General features: G+C 40.2%; 3 protein-coding genes across 4 annotated transcripts in view; 2 read left to right on the top strand and 1 right to left on the bottom strand.

Moving 5' to 3' along the window:
• Positions 1–2,758, top strand: part of LOC117439537 (protein eva-1 homolog A) — a 79,984-nt gene extending 77,226 nt beyond the window's left edge. For both annotated transcript variants that reach the window (XM_034075465.1, XM_034075467.2), the window contains one exon: positions 746–2,758. In XM_034075465.1, coding sequence (XP_033931356.1) covers positions 746–1,125 — 380 coding nt within the window. In that variant the 3' untranslated portion in view covers positions 1,126–2,758. The remainder of the gene's footprint in view (positions 1–745) is intronic.
• A 467-nt stretch (positions 2,759–3,225) lies between these two features.
• Positions 3,226–7,404, top strand: efhc1 (EF-hand domain (C-terminal) containing 1). Its single transcript, XM_034076354.1, has 10 exons — positions 3,226–3,355; positions 4,225–4,449; positions 4,534–4,821; positions 4,949–5,098; positions 5,545–5,737; positions 6,126–6,352; positions 6,437–6,577; positions 6,663–6,876; positions 7,060–7,212; positions 7,311–7,404. The coding sequence occupies exons 1-10, from the start codon at positions 3,317–3,319 to the stop codon at positions 7,337–7,339; spliced, it is 1,659 nt and encodes a 552-aa protein (XP_033932245.1). The 5' UTR covers positions 3,226–3,316; the 3' UTR covers positions 7,340–7,404.
• Positions 7,405–13,371: 5,967 nt separating this feature from the next.
• On the bottom strand, positions 13,372–23,600 carry tram2 (translocation associated membrane protein 2). The gene is made up of 11 exons (XM_034075980.2): positions 23,391–23,600; positions 20,534–20,597; positions 19,652–19,761; positions 18,542–18,658; positions 18,321–18,379; positions 17,285–17,369; positions 16,771–16,841; positions 16,558–16,662; positions 16,237–16,380; positions 14,314–14,471; positions 13,372–14,102 (listed from the first exon to the last, which is right to left on the bottom strand). Exons 1-11 carry the CDS (start codon positions 23,508–23,510, stop codon positions 14,026–14,028), a joined length of 1,110 nt encoding a protein of 369 aa, XP_033931871.1. The 5' UTR covers positions 23,511–23,600; the 3' UTR covers positions 13,372–14,025.
• Positions 23,601–23,859: the final 259 nt, after the last annotated feature.

Here is a 23,859-nt window from a genome sequence, read left to right on the forward strand (position 1 = left end):
TTTCAGCTCGAGATTACTCCATGGGCAGGACAACATGTGTCCTTTGTATTTGAGTGCATGGCTTCATGTGAGGTACATGTGTGTGGTACGCTATCTTTTGGGTAAAGAAAACCCTGTTTCCTTTTTCCTGGAACTGAAATTTGGGGGCCAGAGGAATGCAGATGTTAGGCCGAGATAAAAGCTACACACACACACACACACACATTGTCAGTCACCTGCTACAGCCAGCTGCTTAAACATATGCTGCAATCATATGGGGGTTTGGATACTTCCTGTTTTATTGCCTCAAATAAACAGTTTATACTTAGTGAAAGGCACTAGTTATACAGTCAAATAAACATACACTGAAATGTTTAGTGGAGGCAGAACCTGTGTAGGGTAGGGTGGGCTCAAAAGGGTTTCTTATATTTCTAAGCTGCCATTACGTTTTTAGACCCGCATTTTAGAATTCCTTTTACTGAGGAATATAAGACCAATACAAATAATTTATGACCATCAAATGTGACCTTTCAAAAAAAGATACAGAGTTAATTGAAACTCTGTTTAAACATGATAGTAATATTTGCAATTGTATGCCTTTTTCATTTGTATTTCTCAATTGTCTGAGGTTTTTAAGAGCTGTAATCCTCAGTTTAAACGGAAAGAAGTGAGCTTGGAGCATATAGCCAGGCAGTACTGCAAAGGCATGTTTTCTGTATGAAATCAACTAAACCTTTTTCGTCGTCTGTCTTTCTTCCCCCTGAAGACCACCCAGAGAGGGCAGCGCTCTTCTTCGTCTGCGGCGTGTGTTTGGGCCTCTTCCTCACACTCTTCGCCCTGGTGGTGCAGATCTCCTGTCGCACCGACTGCCAGCCTCGGCAGCGGCCTACTGCCAAGAAACGAGCGCGCCCTGCCGACTCGTCCTCCGAATCAAGTGACTCGGACTCAGATTGGGAAACCACCTCAGATCTGTCGGCGCGGCGACACCGGCGGTTTGAACGCACGCTTAACATGAACGTGTTCACGTCGGCCGAGGAGCTGGAGAGAGCGCAGAGGCTGGAGGAGAGGGAGCGCATCATCCGAGAGATCTGGATGAACGGGCAACCTGACATCCCCGGGACACGGAGCCTCAATCGCTATTACTGAGGACTCTTTAGGGGCTTTTTTATGTAAAGCTTACTTGACTTGAACACAATTTAGGATGCACTTGGGTTGGGGCAAGAGACATGGTCCTTAAGAAGCTTTATAAGCAAACTGTGGACTCACTGATGAGAACAGGGGAAGGTATTGGAGATGCAAGGAAAAGTCCTCCCTATTTGCTGGTTTGCATATTCCTCTGGGTATCATAAGCTGTAGCCCATTCAGTAAGAGAATAAGCTCCCACTCTGCATGGTAAGCTCACTTCTTTCTGCCGGAAGCGAGGGGTGAAAGGCTACAGCGCCTCGCCCGTGACCTCAGCAGGCCGTTTTGAAGTGGGGATTTATGGGTTAGCTGCCTTAGACACACACAGGCCTGCAGAGAGGGCATAGTGACTGAAGGACCAAGGCCTCAGATGGATCTGTTTTATGCAGGGTCACCTGAAAAAGACTGGGACACTTGGAGCTTTATGCTCAGCACCCTCCAGTATTCAAGTGTGGACTTTACAGAGGGGGGGCATAAAGCAGAAAGAAGTGTACTATGGGACAATGTAAGACAATCTTTCCACAGAAAATAACCACGCTGCCTTTTGAACTTTCTAAAAACCAAAATATATTTTGGAGGGAATTCATCTCATCCATTATGAAATCTATTTTATAATATTTAATAGTTTATTGATGTTGTGTATTTTTGTTCTCAAGTATGGTTTATTATGAGATATTTTTATACTTGGCGAAGGTTTGTCTGGCACCTCAGGGATGCAATCCTAGTGTTTCTGTGTTTGGTTGATGTATTTGCTTCCTAAGAAGGGGATCAGCCCATTTAAACAGCTAATGTCAGCATTTAAAGAAAAAAAAAATAGAAATATTATATAAAGAGCCTCAAAGAGGTTTAGTGATTTTATCTTATTTTTGATACAGTATGTTTAATTCACAGTGCGGTGCCTTTTCTAGCTATTAGGTCACTGTTGTCATGAGTGCAGCTGGTATATAACCCTATAACTGGTCATATTGGATATTCCAAATTTATCTTATCATATATGTATCCTCGTTTAATGATTACTGTCGCTTTGCCGAAGTAGAGCATGTGTAAAATATGTCTATGTCACACGTTGCACTTGCTGTTCTCCCTGGATGTAAATGTTCATAACCAGAATATGCCAATTTTGTACCAGTAAACACGCTAGAGATCATTGTTCTGGTCGTCACCCAAATTGCAGGTCAACTGTGCCATTACTTCTAAGGTACCAGTGCTAAACCAGATGAGTGTGGTAACCGCTGCTCATGGCCATCTGGAGAAGGAACCAGCTCTGAAAAAAGGTTCACAGTGCACGAGCAAATCTGCGTCTCTTAAATCATGTTGCCAGTTCTATAAAATAAGCTATTGTCAATCCAGCTATGTGTGCGCTGCCCTGGATTCCAACATAGAGATAGTTCTAGTTTTCATTTAAAAAAAAAAAAAGCTTGGTATTTTTCCTGACTGAAAGTTTAAATGAGAGTATACAGGACATATTAGGGTCATCCACATAAAGACTGCCACAATATATCGTTTTTTATAAAGACAGTTTTTGTGTTTGAATTTGAATGGATAAAATGTGCCGATAGCTGGTAAAGTGAGACCAAATTATGACTCCTGTGTTTGAAATAAACTGTGTTGAAAAAAAACTTGCCCACTGATTTAATCTTGCACATGTTCATGTTCACAATGCTTGTATTATAGCCCAATCATGCACACTACATGCTCTGTACTATGTTCTTACTGTTCTGATCTCATGCTACAGAAATAGAGCGTAAACAGTACAGTAAGGTCATTTTATATCTCACAAGATATGTGTTTATGATGGATGTGATGGATGACATATTGTTATTGAGTGGAGCGAGAAGTGTTGGGGTGTGTCGCCCCCTGCTGGTGAAGTAAGAATTCTTCAGTTTGAGTGCATGGATGCTTTTATATTTATTTTTTTAATGCCTGTCATTAACAAGATCTTACTATTCTGGACGTTTCCTTTTGTTTCCACTTTGAATATCATTTAGTTTTCATAAATATTTGTTTTCCTTTAACATTTGCTTCAAAATGTTGCTGTCGTTCCGTTTCCATGGATACAACAAAAATAACAACGAGGTGGTTGTCTGTCCGAGTTTTACACGGTAACAAAAGCTAAAACCTTGTGTAGGTTCGAACAAATACTCCGACACCGGCAATGTCGTTGAACATGAATAGCACTTTTCGGGATGTAAGGGTAAGAATATAAAAAGTTACACCTCAACTTGGTTTTATTTAATGCAAATGTTGCAAAATCGCCTACGCTTTAAGCCTCTAACGTTTGGGGGAAATGTGTCAAATGTAATCTTAGTGGGGAAGAGAATTTGCTGTCCTCTTTATGTAGCCTAATGCAAAGTGCATTCCTATAGTAGGCTACACAGCAGAATAATTTCCGCAGTTTTGCTGCCATTTTGGTACTATTCAGAACTAACTAACGATGCTATTAGCTATACAAGTGACAATATCATCTGTTCGGCTACTTTTATATTGTCATTGTCCGTGGGACAGCAGTGTTTTCTAGAAACCGAAGTGTGCGTGCGTGCGTGCGTGTGTGTGTGGCGGACACCGGCTCTTAAAATATGATGGTGTGACATTTTAGCAGAGATGCTCATAACATGAATATTGGTGAGTGGTGACACAAAGTCAGGGCAACGATAAACCTGCACTGAAATGAACTAATATGAACTTCTCCTCCATGGAGGAGAAGTTCTCCTCCATGGAGGAGAAGTTCATATATATATTTATATTTATTTGCGTACAATTATGTTTACGGAAGTAAAAATATCTCTCGGCTGGGATTGGTTGTTCCTCGTCACATGACTAATAGTGCACCACCGGTCCGTCTTCGTTCCAAAAGTTTAACTATTTTCAACTCCGAAACGACGTCTCTAACATGTTTTGAGCGCGTGTTCATTGAAAACAATGGAAATGACTACACACAAAAACGCTCGTGTGCAAGGCCCTTATAACTGTTCTTTGAGTGTAGTATCTGTGATTTAAATATGTGTATTCCCATTGCAATTTGCCAGCGCTAATGTATTCCTTCCTCAATGCTCTCTCATGCAGAAGTCAGCCTTCCATCGTTCCCAGACTCTGGTCTACAGGAATGGCTTTGCTGTGCCTCGTCGCCCCACTGTGGGCATTGGACAGGACCCTCTTTTATCAGAGCAGCTGATCCAGCAGCAGATCAGTGAGTTGTCCTCTGAGACACCATACATTACTCGTGGCTCCTATCAAGAACAAGGCCTAGTTGAAGACTTCATCCCAGCTTACGTGGCCCTTGACAAGAAGGTACAATGAGACCCAGAAGACCAGCATTTGAAGATGTTTTGCTGGTCATGGTTCCTGTTCCTCACCAAACTCTTTCTCTTGTAGGTGCTGCGGTTCTATGCATACTTTGAGGAAGATATCCTGTTTTCCTCTAAGGAGCAGCATCGTGTGTGCCCCGTGGTCATTTACTACTACCTTGAGGATGACAGCATTTGCATTTTTGAGCCCAGGGTGGAGAATTCTGGGATACCGCAGGGGGAACGGATTAAACGCCAGCGTCTGCCCAGGAATGAACATGGGGAGCCTTATCTATGGAAGAACCTCAATATTGGCATGTACCTGGAGGTGTACGGGGTCAAGTACAACATCACACAGTGCGATGCTTTCACTAAGGTACAACACTAACTTGAATGCTTTTGCAGTGCCTTGTGTATCTTATCTTTTCTGTGTCTCTTAGATAAACATGGATACATTGTTGTTCATATACTCTCTCATATGTCTCTTTTTGTATTATCTATAGGAATTCATGGAAAGTGAAGGCATTGTTCTGAATGACCCTCAGCCAATGCCTGTGGATCCTTATGGCCAAAGTAGAAAAAACACTCTGCCTTCCCACATAACACCCTCCAACTTTGACCAGATGCAACAATTTATCGACATGGATCGAAAGGTAAAGTCCCTCAGATCCAAACTCACTAGGAACTCATTTTCAAACATTAAACCAGACAGTTTTTAACACGGAAGCAGGAGTACAATATAAGATGTTCAAAAATATCGTATACCTTTGTATACCTGCCATGATGTTATACAGTATTTGCTCTTGCAAATATTGCTCTCCTCTCTCAGTAGACTGCACCTAAAATAATTTAGATAGGGAGACGCCATTCACGCTACCGAGTTAAGCATTATGTATCTGGTGGACAAACTATTTATTCTAGCTTAATCAAAACCATTATATTTCATTAATTGTGACAAGGACCCAATGTTATATAACTGACCTTATAAAACATGAAAAATGTGACGTTAACCTTAAGAAGTGTTCTGAACCACTGAAAAGCTTCTAATGAGTGATGTATTCCAACTCTAGTTTCAGTGTTTCAACCTCTTCTCGTTCAGGTGCTGCGTTTCTTTGCCCTGTTGGATGATGCGGACGCTCTGTTCGCGGACACCAGGGCCGTTACCATCCAGTTCTACCTGGGGGACAACACAGTGGAGATCAGAGAGGTCCACGAAGCCAACAGCGGCCACGATCCATTCCCCATCCTGATGCACCGACAGAAGCTGCCCAAGACATTTAAAGCTACGCCTCGTAAGATGCAACAGTCGGAGTCAGCTTCAGCTCTGTATAGAATTACATTCGGTCTCATACAGTGCTTCGGTTAGCTGTCTCTTTGTGTCCAGACATGTACATCGGTACATGTCTCTTATGCATGAAGAAGAACACAATCCACATAATGATCCACTACTATTTTACTCAAAATATAAAAAAAATAATGACTTTATTTATGTAGCGTTTTCTTTTAAACAAAAATATGCAGTATAATGTTGTTTTAGGTGTAAAAAGTAATAATTTTACAAACAAAGAAGAAAGATATTTAACATACTGTCTACATTAAAGCAGAATGGGCTCAGAAAATAATAAGAGAGATTTAAAAACGAATCAACACTCATCAAGTTACTCATCCTAATACTTCCAGAGAGCTTTCCCAGCTGTGTGCTGGAGGTTTCCAAAGCAGAAGTAGAGGAGTACTACACTCCTAAAGACTTCCAGACGGGTCAAACGATGAAGCTGCGGGGCCGTCGCTTCCTGCTGTACGACTGTGATGGCTTCACTAAAGAATATTACCAGGAGAACCACCCTGACATCCAGATGAAACCCTCAGAGGTACCAAACAAGACCAGCCTGGTTCAGCTGAGGAAAAAGGTGAGAAACTAAAAATGTTCATCTCTCTTTTGTTTTCTTTTCCTCTTATGTTAGGAATAATTACTTATGGTTCATTCATTACAGGAGGTTCCTCCCTATAATGGTTTTGGATCCCTCGAAGACTCTCTCCAGAATTGTTTGTATTTAATTCCTGAGCCTCCCAAAAAGAACGTGTTGAAGATGTTAGAAAACAACAACAAAGTGTTGTGCTACAGTGCCAGGATGGTGAGTCAACATCTATGAGAACATCAGCACCACACCACATAATTTCTCTCCTTGCTGAAACCGTCCTTTGTTCCCGACATTCCAGGAATCCCAGAATCCTGACGATGATGGCCGACTCTTCATACTGTCCTACTCCCTGGCTAACGACATGATAAGTATTTATGAAAAGCCCACTCGCAACTCTGGTATCATTGCTGGAAAGTTCCTGAAAGACACACGCATCTCCAAACCGGGCTCTTCATTGGAGAATCCGGAGTTCTACTCACCTGCGGACTTTGCTATTGGAGCCACTCTGCACGGTAACTTTCCCACTTTAACAGCCTGAATTTCCTTATTGTCTTGTTCAAAAGCAGCTTTGTGTAAGTCATGTAACGGTAACACTCACTGTAACACATGTCAGCCTGAGTTATAAATGCATTTCCCATCAATAGAAAATACATCTAAAACTGTTCTAATTGCATCCGTCTCCTCTGTTTTTGTAGTTTTCGGCCGTCGCTTTGTGCTTACCGATGCTGACCAATATGTGCTGAACTACCTGGAGTCCAACGCCGGCCAGATCCCGCATCAGACTCTGCTTTCTATTCACCAGAAGCTTGGTGTGAGGACAGAAAACAACCAGGCACATGACCAAAATGGTAAAAATCAAATCATCAATCTAACAAAACGTCTTTTTCTTTTCTTTAAGTTTACTTAATACTTACACAAAAAAATTCTGTTTTTCATTCTTTATCAGGTGATGATGGAGCAGAGCCATCTTCATGATGAAAAGGAAGGCTGGATTGCTTCAAAAAGTTGTTCACTCCCAAATAAATCATATCACAAATTAACGCCTTTGGGTCATTCTACAGAAAAGGTGGAAGTGCTGTCACTTACTTTTGCAGACACCAAAATACATGACGTTGACCTAATACTCACATTCATTATATATGTTGAATAAATAGAGATTGTATTTGCAATGGTACTTGTTACGTCCCCACTAAGGTCTAGGGGACCTGGAGACAATAACGTACAACCAATAAGTATGAGAGAGTCAGAGTAAAGGTTGACAAAAGGTTTATTCCTTGTAACCTATCAGATAATACAATTAAACAGAAACTCTGTTTGTGAGGAGGAGGAGGAGTCAAAGGATTGTGCCAAACAAAAGAAACAAGCATAACAAAACCAGGCCTACCTCTACAACTATCCTTTGAAACCAAACTCAAACAAAAACCCTCACTAACTAACTACAAAGAATTTGACAAAACAATATACAGGGGTGGCAACAATCCGCTTACCTAGTGTGTCTAAACAATAGTTAGCTCGGTGGTGAGAAATGTACAGGGTACCCCAGACTTACCTAACTCCTCCACCTCTCAACACACACATTAACAAAGTTCAGATTTATCCAAAGAGCTTTAGTTGCTAAGCACAGCCGTGTTCCTTCCTCAGCAACAGGCCCAGAGTGAGAGAGAGAAGACTTCCTGGGTGCCTCCTTTATGGTCGGCCCTGGTTGCTGATAGGCCAGCTGAAGGTGAGAGGATCCAATCAGCCATCAGACTCAGGTGCACAGGCAGATACCGATCAGCTGCTGATTAGCTGTGCAGAAGACAGGGAGAAGAGAGAAACACAGGAGGGAAGGAAAACCACACATGTACAGCCTGCCTGGCACGTAACACCCCCACACATATAAATCCAAACAGTATGTTTGGCCCTTACAATGAACATTTATTTACATAGCACGAGATAGTGCATCGGCAAGAACATTATCGGACCCCTTTTTATGGCTTATGTCAAGGTTGTAGTTCTGGACAATCAACGACCAACGCATAAGGCGTTGATTGTGGTTGTACATCCTTGAAAGAAAAACCAGCGGATTGTGATCAGTGTATACCTTAATAGGTTTTACACTGGAGCCAAGATACACCTCAAAGTGCTGCAAGGCAAACAATAGAGCTAAAGCTTCTTTCTCAATAGTAGAGTACTTCAACTGATGTTTGTTGAACTTTCGGGAGAAGTAGCTCACGGGGTGATCGATAGCCTGTGCATCTTCTTGTAGAAGAACAGCCCCTGTCCCAACTCCACTGGCATCGACCTCGAGCTTGAATGGCTTCGAAAAGTCTGGTGCAGAAAGAACAGGAGTACAACACAGAATACCTTTTAGGCTCTCAAATGACTGCTGACACTCACCGGACCAAACGAAAGACTTTGAGGGACTGGTCAACGTAGTGAGTGGGGCCGCCACCGATGAGAAGTTTCTGCAGAAACGGCGATAGTACCCTGCCATTCCTAGGAAGCGGCGAAGTTCCCTCCTGGTGGATGGCACTGGGAGGGAGGCAATTGCCCTGATCTTTGCATCAGCAGGGCACACCTTCCCCCGACCAACCTGCTGACCAAGGTAGAGAACGGTACCTTTTCCAAACTGGTTCCCAGTTTTAGTTTTAGGTAAGGGTCCCACACAATCCACAATCACCCTTTCAAATGGCTCTCCCATTACCGGAATAGGAATGAGAGGAGCAGGGTGAATCACCTGATTCGGTTTACCAACAACTTGGCACACATGACATGTTCGACAATAAAGAACTACATCAGACTTAAGTCCTGGCCAAAAGAAGTGTTTTAAAACTCTTTGATATGTTTTTGTTACCCCCATGTGACCTGACCATGGATGATCATGAGCCAAGGACATCACCTGAGAACGATAGGTTGTTGGCACGACAACTTGATAAATTGCTAAGGAGTCTGACTCCTCACAGGCATCACTAATCCAGCGACGCATTAATAGGTGATCTTCCATAATGTAGGCCATCTTCTTTGACTTGGCCTCTTCCTGACTGATAACAGAAGAGAGACATTTAGAAAGTGTTTCATCACTTAACTGGGCTGCCATGAATTCTTCCCGAGTGGCAGGCAGTTGTACAAGCTCTGAGCTGTTACTGGGTGATCCAGCACCAGCAGACCGGGCCTCCTCTGGCAGTCGGTCCGACACTGTCATGTCTTCAAGAAACTGCCCTGTAGCAAGAAAAGAATCAGACAAGTCCTCTCCGTATTTCTTTGACTGTGCCCTTGTAACAACACAAGCAGGAAAGATTTCGGGAGGTACTTCAGCTGATTTCTCTGCGTCTAAACTTAGATCAGGAGAATCAATGACCTCAGGTACTGGCTTAACTTTGCCCCCAGCCAAGTCATTACTGAGGATGAAATCAACACCTTTGATGGGCAAGGCAGGGAGGACAGCTACTTTAAAGAATCCTTTGACAAGAGATGAGTGAATATAAACATTGTGCAAAGGAGCCGCAACTAGTGTCATGCCTACCCCTTGAACAACAGCACTTGATCCACATGATGATCTGGAGGTTAAAGGTAAGATGCCTTCCCTAATAATGGACTGAGAACCTCCTGTGTCCCTAAGTACCTGTACTGGCAGCTGGTCTTTAGGATCCCCTGTTAAAGAAACAAAGCCCTTGGAAATAAAGGGTTTGAAACAGGGATCAGGTACATCATCTTCCTGGGACATTTCTATGTCTGATAGGGAAACTCCTTTAATGAGTCCCATGCCTTTTGGCGTTTGAAAGCGTTGCGAAAATTGTTGTTTACGCTTTAAGACATGACACCCTGAAATAAGGTGTCCTGTTTTATGGCAGTAGTTACACTCACGGGTCCCCCGTGGAGGTGATGGTGGTCCTCTAGACCTTTCAAAAGTTGTTGGGCCAAGATCAGGTCTTCCGGTTTGTGATATTGAAACTCTATCTGGGCGCAAGGGTGAAGAAAACAGTCTTGTGAGTGAGCATAAATTCATCTGCTAAAACAGCTGCCTTAGCCAGTGAAGTAACCTTCTGTTCATTTAAGAATATCACCATCCTTTCAGGCAAAGAATTCTTAAAATCTTCCAAGAGAAGTAACTGACGAAGACTCTCAAAATGATCCTTCACTTCATTAGCCGCACACCATTTATCAAAGAGAATGCCCTTCTCTCGCGCAAACTCAACAAATGTCTGCGTAGCAGACTTTTTATGGTTTCTGAACTTTTGTCTGTAGGCCTCCGGCACAAGCTCATAAGCACGCAATATCGACTCTTTAAGCACTTCGTACTGCAAGCTTTCTTCCAAAGAAAGTGAAGATACCACTTCCTGAGCCTTACCTACTAATTTGCACTGAAGTAGGATTGGCCACATGTCTTTAGGCCAGACCAGTGCGGTAGCAATTCTCTCAAAAGCACAAAAATATGAGTCAACCTCTGACTCTCTAAAAGTTGGCACTAAAGCAATATTTTTACTAACATCAAAACTCTTTGTATGAGAGACTGTATGTGAAGGTCTTGACCTCTCAAATGTCTGCTCTGAAGAGATTCTCAGGGCATCAACTTCAAGCCGCTTTAACGTGATTTCTTTCTCAGCTTCTATCTCTAACTTGCGAATCTGCAGCCTGTGTTCATAGTCCGCTCTACGCTCCTTTTCCTGGCCCTCCATCTGAAGACGGACAAGACGAACTTTTAGTTTGGCATCACTACTTGCACCTAAGCTACCCGGAGAGAAAGCCTCAAACCTAGGAAGCGTTGCAGGAGGAGCTTGAGGACTAAACTTGTCAACTCTAGGTGTAGCTAATACTCTTTCCTTATCATCTTCAATAGACACCTCAGCCCTAGGCTGAGTTGACATGCTTGGGATTACAAGAATCTTTAACTCCTCTAGTCTTTGCAGGATTTTCTCTCTTATCTCTTTTTTTACTTTATACTTGTCTACTGAAATGTTAAAGTGAGCTGCGATACATAACATGTCATCTTTGCGACAGGAATACAACGTATCAACACTTGGACTTTCAATAAAGTCCTGTAAGTCAAAACCCATTTTTCAGCCAATGTACAACACCTACAATGACTTCTCAATTATTGGTTGTTTTTATTTCAGGAAAATAGAGATCCCGGACGAGCCCCCATTTGTTACGTCCCCACTAAGGTCTAGGGGACCTGGAGACAATAACGTACAACCAATAAGTATGAGAGAGTCAGAGTAAAGGTTGACAAAAGGTTTATTCCTTGTAACCTATCAGATAATACAATTAAACAGAAACTCTGTTTGTGAGGAGGAGGAGGAGTCAAAGGATTGTGCCAAACAAAAGAAACAAGCATAACAAAACCAGGCCTACCTCTACAACTATCCTTTGAAACCAAACTCAAACAAAAACCCTCACTAACTAACTACAAAGAATTTGACAAAACAATATACAGGGGTGGCAACAATCCGCTTACCTAGTGTGTCTAAACAATAGTTAGCTCGGTGGTGAGAAATGTACAGGGTACCTCAGACTTACCTAACTCCTCCACCTCTCAACACACACATTAACAAAGTTCAGATTTATCCAAAGAGCTTTAGTTGCTAAGCACAGCCGTGTTCCTTCCTCAGCAACAGGCCCAGAGTGAGAGAGAGAAGACTTCCTGGGTGCCTCCTTTATGGTCGGCCCTGGTTGCTGATAGGCCAGCTGAAGGTGAGAGGATCCAATCAGCCATCAGACTCAGGTGCACAGGCAGATACCGATCAGCTGCTGATTAGCTGTGCAGAAGACAGGGAGAAGAGAGAAACACAGGAGGGAAGGAAAACCACACATGTACAGCCTGCCTGGCACGTAACAGTACTAAATAAAAAATGGTTTTATACGTAAATTGAAATTTATTTAAAATGCCAAGTTCAAGGAACTGCCTTGTCACTTTGATCATACATGGAAGTGGAGCCTATAGTTTTAATTAAAAAGATTTATTTTCAATAAATAAATCAAATTTATATTTACATGACATTACAAGCATTAAATATAACACTGAAATGGTAACAAAACGCAAATTATCATTAATAATATCAAATAAATGTCAGTCACCCAAAATTACGTCATCGGTGTTACTGATACACAAAACGCTTTTATTTTGAAATAATGTACTGTCTCTGAAGTGCCTCCTGTAACAAGAGATCATTTGAGACAGTGCAGTGGACAAAGACATAAGGAAAGGCAGATACTTCTTACTTTGTTTGCTAAAGGTGTCATTTTATCTTCAAATTTTACATGCGTCTTTCAAGTCTGTCATTAGTGTTACTCATTGCGTAGCCCTAGGGGTGAACATTTGAATGGGAAAATGTATTGTATTGAAAAGTTAAACGATTTTGATATTGACTGAAGCCATATTTGGTCTGACACATTGCAGCCATTTTGTTAAAATGGTAGTGTCTTCTCCAAATTGTCACTGGTGTTACTCTTCTTCCTGGTAACACGTAACACCAGTGACATTCCTATACAAATAAGCTTTGTATAAAAATAATTTTAAAAATACTTTAAGCTCTACTTGTTGTGGATTCATCAAGTTAAGAGTTAGTTATTGCTATTTAACAGGTTTTAGATGTTTTTAGAAGGAATATATTTCAGCAGATTTGTATCACCCAAATTCCACATTTTCTGTAGAATGAGCCCTTTGCTGAAAATACTGAATCTGCTGCTTGTGGGTTCTGACATTTTTTTTAAAAATCAACAGCTGTTTGGTGTTAGTATGGTTGACCTTACAATACCCCTCCTATAACCATCTCATAATGTTAGAGGCCTAGATTGAAGCTATAAATTCTATAAAATCTTGTCTTCTCAGCCTCACCAAACCAAACCAGGTCTGGAAGGGTATAAACTGTCTTTGTGATAATGCATGGGTTTGTCTCTTTATCCACCACGGAAACACAACCATTTTTCGTTGATGCAAAATCGAAAATAATAAAGACTGATACTAGAACATTGAGTATATGTAGTGTAAACAATTAAAATATAGAAAAAGTACTTCCATCAGAATATTTCAGAAAAATGCATTATTTAATAAAGTAATTAACAAAAAAATGGAATGGCATGCAGTAATATCCAACATACATACTTGATGCATATCTTTTAAGTGACCAGTGACAAATGGAAGATTTTAAGCAGACAGGGAGGAGCCCTTCAGGGACATGGTAAAGGGGAAACGTTAAAGCCAGCATACAGTGAGCTCATATCATCAGTAACATCGTTCTGCTCCAATGGACCAGACTAGAAAACAAGCATAGCCGGCTCAATGCGTCCTCAGACAACACGACAGCCAATACAGTACTTACGTATTAGGATATGCATCGACACATTCAGCACTGACGCACAGAGTCACGTGTGCCTTATACTGTGCTCACAATTTAAATCATTCTGCATACAATGGTGCTCCTTATCCGTGGGATAGCAGGCTGCATGGATGTATAAAAAATACTGATATGAATAGTAAATGTCTGTTGGGCTCGAGGGATTTCCTTGGATTTCGTTTTTCCAGCATTCACGCCTAAGTCTGTAGTGACTGAGTCCCTTTAACATCTCAGGATGAACTCAACAGGAGGCATGGTGGTCAGCGGCCGCCATCTTTCCTGTTGTGCTGATGAGGAACCTTAGCCGGAGCTAAGGCCATTGTTCAGGCCAGTCAGTGTGTTGTCTTAGGGGGATTTCAGCTTTTTGATCCGAGGAGAGGCTCCATTCTCAGCCTTAAGAACGCCATTTTCATGGTTACCAACTAGCAGGAGACAAAAGAGAGGAGTCAGGATCTCTACTAACGCAGCACATAGAGAATCAGTGTGACAGCACAAATTAAGAAAGGGAAAATGCGTGTTTTAAGTAAGGAATAGACAGACATTACTGAATATCGTAGCACTATGTTGCCTGCCTATCTGTAACTATTGGAAAATAAATCAGTGGTTTTATAGTGAGTGTGTGTTTAGACTCACGTGAGTCTCTCTTCAGTGGTCGTAGGGGTTGTTTTGCAGCAGCCTTCTTGCGAATAGCCTGTTCGTGTCTGAACTCTCTCCAACGCTTCAGCTGGAAGCGGATAAACTTCCAGAGTAGCCAAGATTGGGTCAAACATACCAGCAGCAGAACAGTCATCCTGGAGGGGGCCAAAGGAAGGACGATTAGTGCCACATTAGCAATTGTGTGTGTGTGTTTTATTTTTAAATGGACCTGACATTGCGTGCAAATGTTGTCAAATTACTTCCTGACCCTGGTGCTTTATGATTTGAAACAAGTTGCCAACAATTGCCAGGGACAACTAGGGTACCACAGTCTCGCTGACATATTTGAAAACTATTGTTTCTGTGATCAAGGAAACAGCTATTTATGTTGCTTCACAGTGATGCTGTCACACTTTAACAGAAATAGTAGCAGTACAATTAGGAGTAAAGTAAATAAAATATATCAACTAATTAAATGACTGAATTTTCAGATATTATATATTAAATAGTTTTTTTTTTTTTTTTTAACAAATCTTTTTATTGCAAACAAGTCATAATCCAGCAAATGACAAGAAGTAAGAACAGTAGTAATCAATACAAAACAGTACAGATGTTACAGTTAGCAAATGTAGACAATGGGGATCATTACAAAGGACCTCCTTGAAAATAAAGTAATGTATTGTTCCATATTCACTTCAAGGTTCGTAGAGAGTCCTTGTTTACAGTTTGTTTTTGTTTTTTTCATTTAACCCCCCCACCCACAGACCTGGCCCCAAATAGTAAAATAACTGAATAAGTCAGATAAAATCATAAGTGAAACATAAATAATAATAATAATAATAATAATAATACTAATCATAATAATCATACTAATACAAAAATAAATTAAAATAAAGTCGAGAGCGAAAACAGTCTGTAAGAATCCGGTATAAGGGAAGAAAATAATAGTAAACATTGTCGTCTTGGTGAGGAAAAAAGGGTTTCATTAAGAGGGAAAAGGAAGTATAGATGAGTAGTAATATGAATGGTGACTTTTATTTTATTTATTTCCTTTCAGAGAGCTACCTGCGACTCAGCGTCAGAAGTGATAGGGAGACTGTTGGGCAGGGAGAATTTGACTGAAAGGGACTCAAGGGATGAAAAGACTCCATCCTCGTAAAGGTCATTAAGCGTTGCGAGACCGTTGCGAGACCATTGTTCGACCAAACGCGGAAGGCCGGGTCAGTACACGATGGGGAGAATAGGTGATTGTTTGAAATTGGGGCGTGAACCGAAGCTCTATGTAACCCGTGCTGTTTCCTGAATTGGAGCCAAATGCTTAAGGTGCTAGTAACAAGTGGGTTACTCAAATGTTTATGGGTCGCTACAGGGAGCTTAAAGCAGATTATAGAGTGTAAAGGAGCAGAAGATGACAGCTCGATATGTACCCAAGGTGGGCAGGGGTCTGAAAGTTTATATTTAGCCCAATAGAGGAGTTTGTTAATATTAGAGGCCCAGTAATAGTGGTGAAAGTTGGGGAGCTTCTGATTTAGGGAGTTGGAGACACAACCTTCTAATACGCGCAGGCTTGTTGTTCCAGATGAACGCATTCAACTGCTTATCAAGATCAGTGAAAAAAGATTTATTGATGCACACTGGGATGTGTTGGAAAAGGTAAATTATTAAAAAAAATGTAAAGTGAATTGTTCATTTCAAATGTCACAATGAAACCCTATGTAATCTTTTCTAAGTGACGTGTTTTTATTTTTTAATTAAAAGAGCAATTTTCTGTCAATCAATGTCAACATTCCTGGCTAAATCTACTGTGCATTTCAGAAAGTCAGCACTTCTCATGCTGTGTTTCGACCATAAAGCTGTAAAAAGTCATTGTGGTGCCACAGAATCAATGATTATCCACAGATGTTGGACATAGGTCATTACCTTATCAGTACACTGTTGAAGTTGCCCATCTCCAAGTCCAGCCCCTGGTTCTCCACACGAGCCAAACCAAAGCCCACAGCCAGGAACATCAGGGTCAGAGTGACCATCCGCGTAAACACAAAGCTGACCGCCCACATATTAAACCTGCAGCATCAAACAAATCAAACAGAATGGTGTAATTAAAAGAATACGTTGCAGAGCATGTAAAGCCACAAAGAGTCAACATTGGGGAAAACAAATGTGATCGGAGCTAAGAGAGGAGGAGAGAATAAAAGAATGTTTAAGTCAAGTTAATAATATTAATCTCAGCGAGGAACCTACGCTTTCTGATGGTTCTCGTCGGTAAAGTAAAAGAGTCTGGCAATATGGAAGCCCAGCTCGGACACATACTGGAGGAAGAGGAGCACCACACCTACGCGAGTCAAACTACACAGGAAAAAAGGGACAGCCAGGTGATGGATTAGGTGGTTTTCTCCTTTACGTCTTTTCACACTATCAAGGATTTCAATTGTAATGAAATGTTTTCCTGCTCACTTCAACAAATAGGCTGCAGCGATGTGCAGCAGATACAGGCAGATGTACTTGAGCTGGCGAGGAATCTCCTCCTGAAAAAACAAATGAGGGTACTTTCACATCCTGAAGCCTTTATTTCTCACACACACACACACACACACACACACACACACACACACACACACACACACACACACACACACACACACACACACACACACACACACACACACACACACACACACACACACACACACACACACACACACACACACACACACACACACACACACACACACACACACACACACACACACACACACACACACACACACACACACACACACACACACACACACACACACACACACACACACACACACACACACACACACACACACACACACACACACACACACACACACACACACACACACACACACACACACACACACACACACACACACACACACACACACACAGCTTATCTCGTCACACTCCAGAACTCCTCCGGTTCCCAGGCCTCCTTACTGACCTTGCGTACTTTCTGGAAGTAGAGCTCTGGCAAGGCGTGGAGCCAGTAAGCCAGCTGAGTCAGGTAGAAAAACTTCACCTGAAACCTGGACCACAAACAGACACAGAGAACGAAAGTAGGAATAAGTCAAAACGAGAAAGAGGTGGTCAAATGTACACAGATGTCACAGAGTAATACATTCTCGGTTTGATTTGTTCCCTTGTGAATACGCAACTGTTGAAAAAATAAAGAACCCTGGTTGAGAGTAGACACAACCAAGAAATGTTAACTGTGTAGAAATGGTTTTTAATGCCCTTTTTTAAACTATGATTCTGCCAAAACTGGAGAATAATCCGACTTTAAACTCAATAATACATGGCTAGTTGTGGCTCTGTGTGCAAGGTGCACATCTCAGGAAATGATGATAAGCTCCAAACCACTAGAGAAAAACTGAATTATGTGTGTCATTTCTTTTTATCGTACTTTGATTTTCAAGCTTATTCTGAAATAAATACCATTACATACATGTAAACTGAATATGGCCTTGTCCCATAATCTACTTTTTATAGTGCATTCTGTTAACAGCCCTGGGTTGGAAAAATGATGTAATATTTTCAAAAACCTTGTCTGTGAAAGGAATTGATCATTTGTAATTACAGGTTTTGTCAGATTACAAAGCAACAGACACATAAACATGCTTTGATTGGCTACAATATATAGTGTTTACTTTTAACATAGATATCTTTAAGGAAATAATACACTGCTTTCAGCTTCACAAATGTGATTTTTTTTCTTAGCCTTCTATGATATTAAAGTGAATACTTTTAGTGTTTGGACTATGGGTCGGAAATCTGGATTTCTACTCAGGCTTTGGGGAATGTTTGAAGGGCTTTTAAATAAATTAAAATAAAAGCAGCCCTAGTATACATTTTTAAATGTAGAGACTTCAGAAAATATGTTTTGTTATTTTAGTATAATGCTGACCAGCTGTAAAACTGTATATACATTTTATTTGTGTAACTATAGTACAGACAGAGTGAGATATCAGTCATCATACCTGAGGTTTACATGGGGATAGTTCTCCCAAAGGCTGCTGGGATGCAGGAGATATCCTTCCTGCGTAAAGAAATGATTAGAAAAAACACTTTATACCGTTGTCTATTCATGTGTGTGAGAGAGAAATACACGACTTATCTTTGCTAAGATTCTAGATTATATGTCACATTTCCTAAACTAGTGACTTGCCGATGAATATGATATGATAAAAAACCCACTCACTGCTATGAGGACGTAAAAACTCCAAACACTTGACACCAAGTGAAACACACCCAGTTGACCCGACTCATTGAACTTGGTATTCTTGCTCTTGGAGAGGTGGAGGCGCCGGTTCACTTTCTGTAACATGAACAATAACAGAGATCATGTGAATGCCGCTCGGTTCCTGTCACTATGGCTGGCCTGTTGACAGAATTGTCATGCACGAGGAAGTGTCAGACGGTAAGATAACTAGGGCAAGAAAGACATGGATACTATTTATGGCTGCTGTTGAAAAGCCCTCACTGAAGAAGTATTCCTTTCAAGACACGTAGGTAACCGTGGTGATGGTGCTAAAACAAAAACCCATTCCTCTTCACTGGCCTATTTCTAAACAATGACACAAGGGCTCACACCTTCACATGGATTGAATGCTCCCTCTCTCTTCCTGCAATGTCAGTCTGTTTATTCTGAAAAACTCTCAGCATGCTGATCGAGTTTTTTTAATATGGTGCTCTTGAAACTGCGCTGTTTTAAATGTAAATGTATGTGAAGCTGGATGCGATCACTGGAAGTATGCAAATACATATATTTGAATATAATCAGAAATAGCATACTCTTGAGGGAATTTCTATGACTGCAATAAGATCCTATGCTTTCTTTTCCCTAATAGTGTGAACATATCTCAATGCCTGTAGCTCGTTATATTTAATGTATTTGTGAAAACCTTTTTTTGTAACTCCATTTCTTTGTTTTATTTTTTTCCAAACTATTGCCTAACAATTTCCAAAATGTTCCTTTGAATTTGTTTATTATTAGGGAACAAATATGCAGTGTTAAATGTATAAACTAGTGAACATTTATTTTTATATAGAAAATGAATGATGAATTGATATTTACTTACCTCAAATTATTTGATCTTTTAAGAGAAAACTTCCTAGGAATTTATGGTCTGATAAAATAACCCTTCACACTAATTGTATTATCTAAACATTGCTGTGCTGTCTTTTTTGGTGAACAGATTAAAAAACTGAAACATTGACATTCTCTGTCTTTGACTCTGACCATCATTTCAGATTAAAAAGGACCTCTCTGTCTCGTGTTGATGCGTGTGCCACAGTGCGGGGTTCTTACATCCAGAAGATACTCCTGCACTACTGCATGGAGGATGATGGCGATGAAGAAATAGAAGAGGATGGTGGCGGAGTCCTTCCATCCGTAATGGTACAACGTCACCTCGCCCTCTGTGCACACAAAGAGGGTGTCGAACACACACGCAAAGCAGATGATTGTAATCAGAGGTGTGGTGAACATCCTGGAGCAAGGTAAACCAAGCAATCATATCACATCACGCAGAAGCAAAACTGTGAAATGTATGACAGGCAGAGGTGGAAGAAGTACTCAGATCTTGTACTCGAGTACATTTAGAAGTACCAGAGTGTAGGAATAGTCTGTTACAAGTAAAAGTCCAGCAATCAAAATGTTACTCAAGTAAAAGTACAAAAGCATTAGCATTAACAAATACTTAAAGTACCAAAAGTAAAAGTACTCATTATGCAGATTTGTCCATTTCAGAATAATAAATATTATGTGTTTTGATAATGATTATTGATGCATGAATGTGTTCTCAAAGCTGGTAAAGGTGCAGCTAGTTTTTATTATTCTGTATAGTGCAGGGTAGCTGGTGAATTTACTCCAGGTGTAACTAAAGTCTTATTTAAGTGTTGATTTATATTTCACATTATTAATCCAAATCTATAAAGTAACTAAACCTATGAAATAAATGTAGTGGAGTAAAAGTATATAATTTACTTCTGAATTGTAGTGGAGTAGAAGTAGAAGATAGCATAACAATTGAAATACTCAAGTACCTCAAAATTGTAGTTAAGTACAGTACTTCAGTAAATGTACTTAGTCACTTTACACCACACATGTATGAGTTCAAAATTGGTAGATGAATCACAGACTGTGAATTAACAAGTATTTCATACAAATATTCTAAACTTCATTACATACCTGGTGATAGTGTGGTGACATTGTACTGAGGCTGAATGAACAGTATGGCCGTCTTGGCTGTTGCCTGGAAAATTAGATGACATGTTAATCCACAACATAGTTCAGTGAACCTCAAGAGGCCGGTCATCAAAGCATCATCAAAGTATGAATGTGTGTTTGTGGCAAGTGTGTCTGCTTGTGAGTGTGTAGTTGGAAAGAAGGCCAATGAAAATACAAGGTTTTAGGAAACTAGTGTTGACTTAGGAAGTGGAATCGGTAACTGAGCATCCCAAATGGCATGAATCCACACAAAATGTTACCTTGTTAGCTTGTGTCCCCTTTACACTAAGCTGTGTCTAGCTGCAGCGACTTTTCTCAAGTGGTCTATGATGTGATGTTAATTTAATGAAATGGCGATTTTCAGATATTAGATTGTTACATTTGAGTACATTTGGTGAACACGGAGAGTTAAAACTATCTGACAGTTAGATGTAAAAGATCTTTCATGAATCTTTTGCATTGAATTGAAATGTGTAAAGTCTCTATAATGTCATTTTATAGACATTATTATTTGCATATTTTTCTATACAAGTAATTCAAGTAGTGACAGTCTTCAGTTCACTAATCCATTATTTGAATTAAGGGTTTAACACTACATAGATGGGTCATTCTACAGAAAAGGTGAATTTGGGTGATACAAATCTGCTGAAATATATTCCTTCTAAAAACATCTAAAACCTGTTAAATAGCAATAACTAACTCTTAACTTGATGAATCCACAACAAGTAGAGCTTAAAGTATTTTTATTATTTTTATACTTTATACAAAGCTTATTTGTATAGGAATGTCACTGGTGTTACGTGTTACCAGGAAGAAGAGTAACACCAGTGACAATTTGGAGAAGACACTACCATTTTAACAAAATGGCTGCAATGTGTCAGACCAAATATGGCTTCAGTCAATATCAAAATCGTTTAACTCTTCAATACAATACATTTTCCCATTCAAATGTTCACCCCTAGGGCTACGCAATGAGTAACACTAATGACAGACTTGAAAGACGCATGTAAAATTTGAAGATAAAATGACACCTTTAGCAAACAAAGTAAGAAGTATCTGCCTTTCCTTATGTCTTTGTCCACTGCACTGTCTCAAATGATCTCTTGTTACAGGAGGCACTTCAGAGACAGTACATTATTTCAAAATAAAAGCGTTTTGTGTAGCAGTAACACCAATGTAATTTTGGGTGACTGACATTTATTTGATATTATTAATGATGATTTGCGTTTTTTGTTACCATTTCAGTGTTATATTTAATGCTTGTAATGTTATGTAAATTAGATTTATTTATTGAAAAACTATAGGCTCCACTTCCATGTAAGTGACAAGGCAGTTCCTTGAACTTGGCATTTTAAATAAATGGCAATTTACGTATAAAACCATTTTTTATTTATTTTGTATTTAGTACCATTGCAAAGACAATCTCTATTTATTCAACATATATAATGAATGTGAGTATTAGGTCAACGTCATGTATTTTGGTGTCTGCAAAAGTAAGTGACAGCACTTCCACCTTTTCTGTAGAATGACCCAGATCATAGAAATGTGTTGTAGAGCTTTTTCCTAACCCATTAATCAACTTGTAAGCCTTCACATTTATTTTTAAAACATTGCTGAGGTCCAATCAGGTTTGGGACATGATTTGTTCTTAAGCAAACACATAATAGGTACAACAGTCTTGGTTTAAAATGATTGAGTCATCCCCTGGCCCCAGATTGGGCACCACAGAGCTACAAGTCACCAGTCATTCCTTGCACACCGAGGCCACAGGTGACCTGTCAGCGTAAAAATGCCAAATTCAAGACCAGCTGTACCACTGTAGTTCTCTTTTTTCCGAAACGAGAAAAATGAAGGAAATCCCCTACTTGTGTTTTACTCGACCAGCTGTGTGATCACTACCAGGGTTCCGGATTGAAACTTTGCTAAAAGCTCGGCCAGGAAAGTGTGTTTGTGCGCACGTAGCAGAGGCTTTTAGCCAATAACACCTCATTAATACATTTACGGTATGTCAAAGTGAAACCCCTTCAGGTCAAAGCAGTGTTTAGAGCGGCTGAGCCTACCTCAAAGATTGAGACGTGGCAGTTAACTACTACTATGAAGCTAGCGACGAAAACTAGTAATGCTTCTGTCTAAGCTTTCAAAATAAAAGCCCATTCTATCAAACGTTCCATGATGCTTTTAATTTGAAAGCTGAAAACGCTTCACTTCCCGTCTTAACTGTGCAGTTTAACACATCTTGGAATCAAAAATGTTGCAGCGGTCTACCTTTGCTGGAAACTGGGACAATACTTTGTCTAAAAGGGTAAAACATACATTTTAGCACACAAATAAGTAACATTATGTTGTTTACAAGTAGCCAAATATGCAATGCCAACATAAGAGTTGTTCAGTTGCCTCCCGGTTTTTAAAACCTCTTGGAATGACATTTAAGAGGAAGACTCCAACGTTTTAAACGTTAAACTCGCAAAAAAACATGCGTTTTGTATTTAATACACTGTTGTTTCCAGCTGTAAAGTGCTTATTTAGTTTTCAATCATACGTTGCTTCTTGTATTACGAACAGAGTAACATTCCTTGTTCCCAAAACTTGTAAAAAAAAAGAAGAAGAAAAAACTACAGCAAGCAACCACCATAACGTTATCCGCGGAACTGATTCCACTGATAGAAGGGAAACAGGAACACACTTTTACAAACAAGATAACTTGTAAACAAATACGTTTACACTTTGCACCGAGTTACATCTTTGAATGTGTAGCGGGCTTGCCATCTTAAAACAGCTGAGAGACGATGGAAGAAAAGAGAATCTGAGTTCAACTCACCTCAAACATCAATCCAATCAAAATGAAAATCACCAAACTGAAGACGATGTCCGCATGGTTTTGAATTAAGAATTCTTGGCTGAAGAAAGGATAACTCTTGTTTCTTCGGCGAAATGCCATGTCAACCCAATGGTGTTTTCCCTGCTATTTTATAATTCAGAATTTTTTCTGACTACGAACTGAGTTCAGGAGTTAACTTTCTCACTGGTTTGCGCATGCGCGACTTTCTTAAAGGGCGAGTGCCATAAATACCTTCTTGAGGCCATTCACACAATACGTTCAGTCTGTTGGTCCCCAGTGGTGGAAAGTACATTCACTCCAATACTGTACTTAGGTGGAATCTTGAGTCATTTAACTTTGCTTCATGTCCATTATATCTACTTAATACTAACGAATATTGTATTTGTTTTACTCCCAAACATATGTTTGAAAGCTTTATCTAAAAGTTACTATGCAGACTCCAATTATT

Source organism: Pseudochaenichthys georgianus, chromosome 24 (genome assembly GCF_902827115.2).
Source record: "Pseudochaenichthys georgianus chromosome 24, fPseGeo1.2, whole genome shotgun sequence".
In the NCBI taxonomy this organism is placed as follows: domain Eukaryota; kingdom Metazoa; phylum Chordata; class Actinopteri; order Perciformes; family Channichthyidae; genus Pseudochaenichthys; species Pseudochaenichthys georgianus.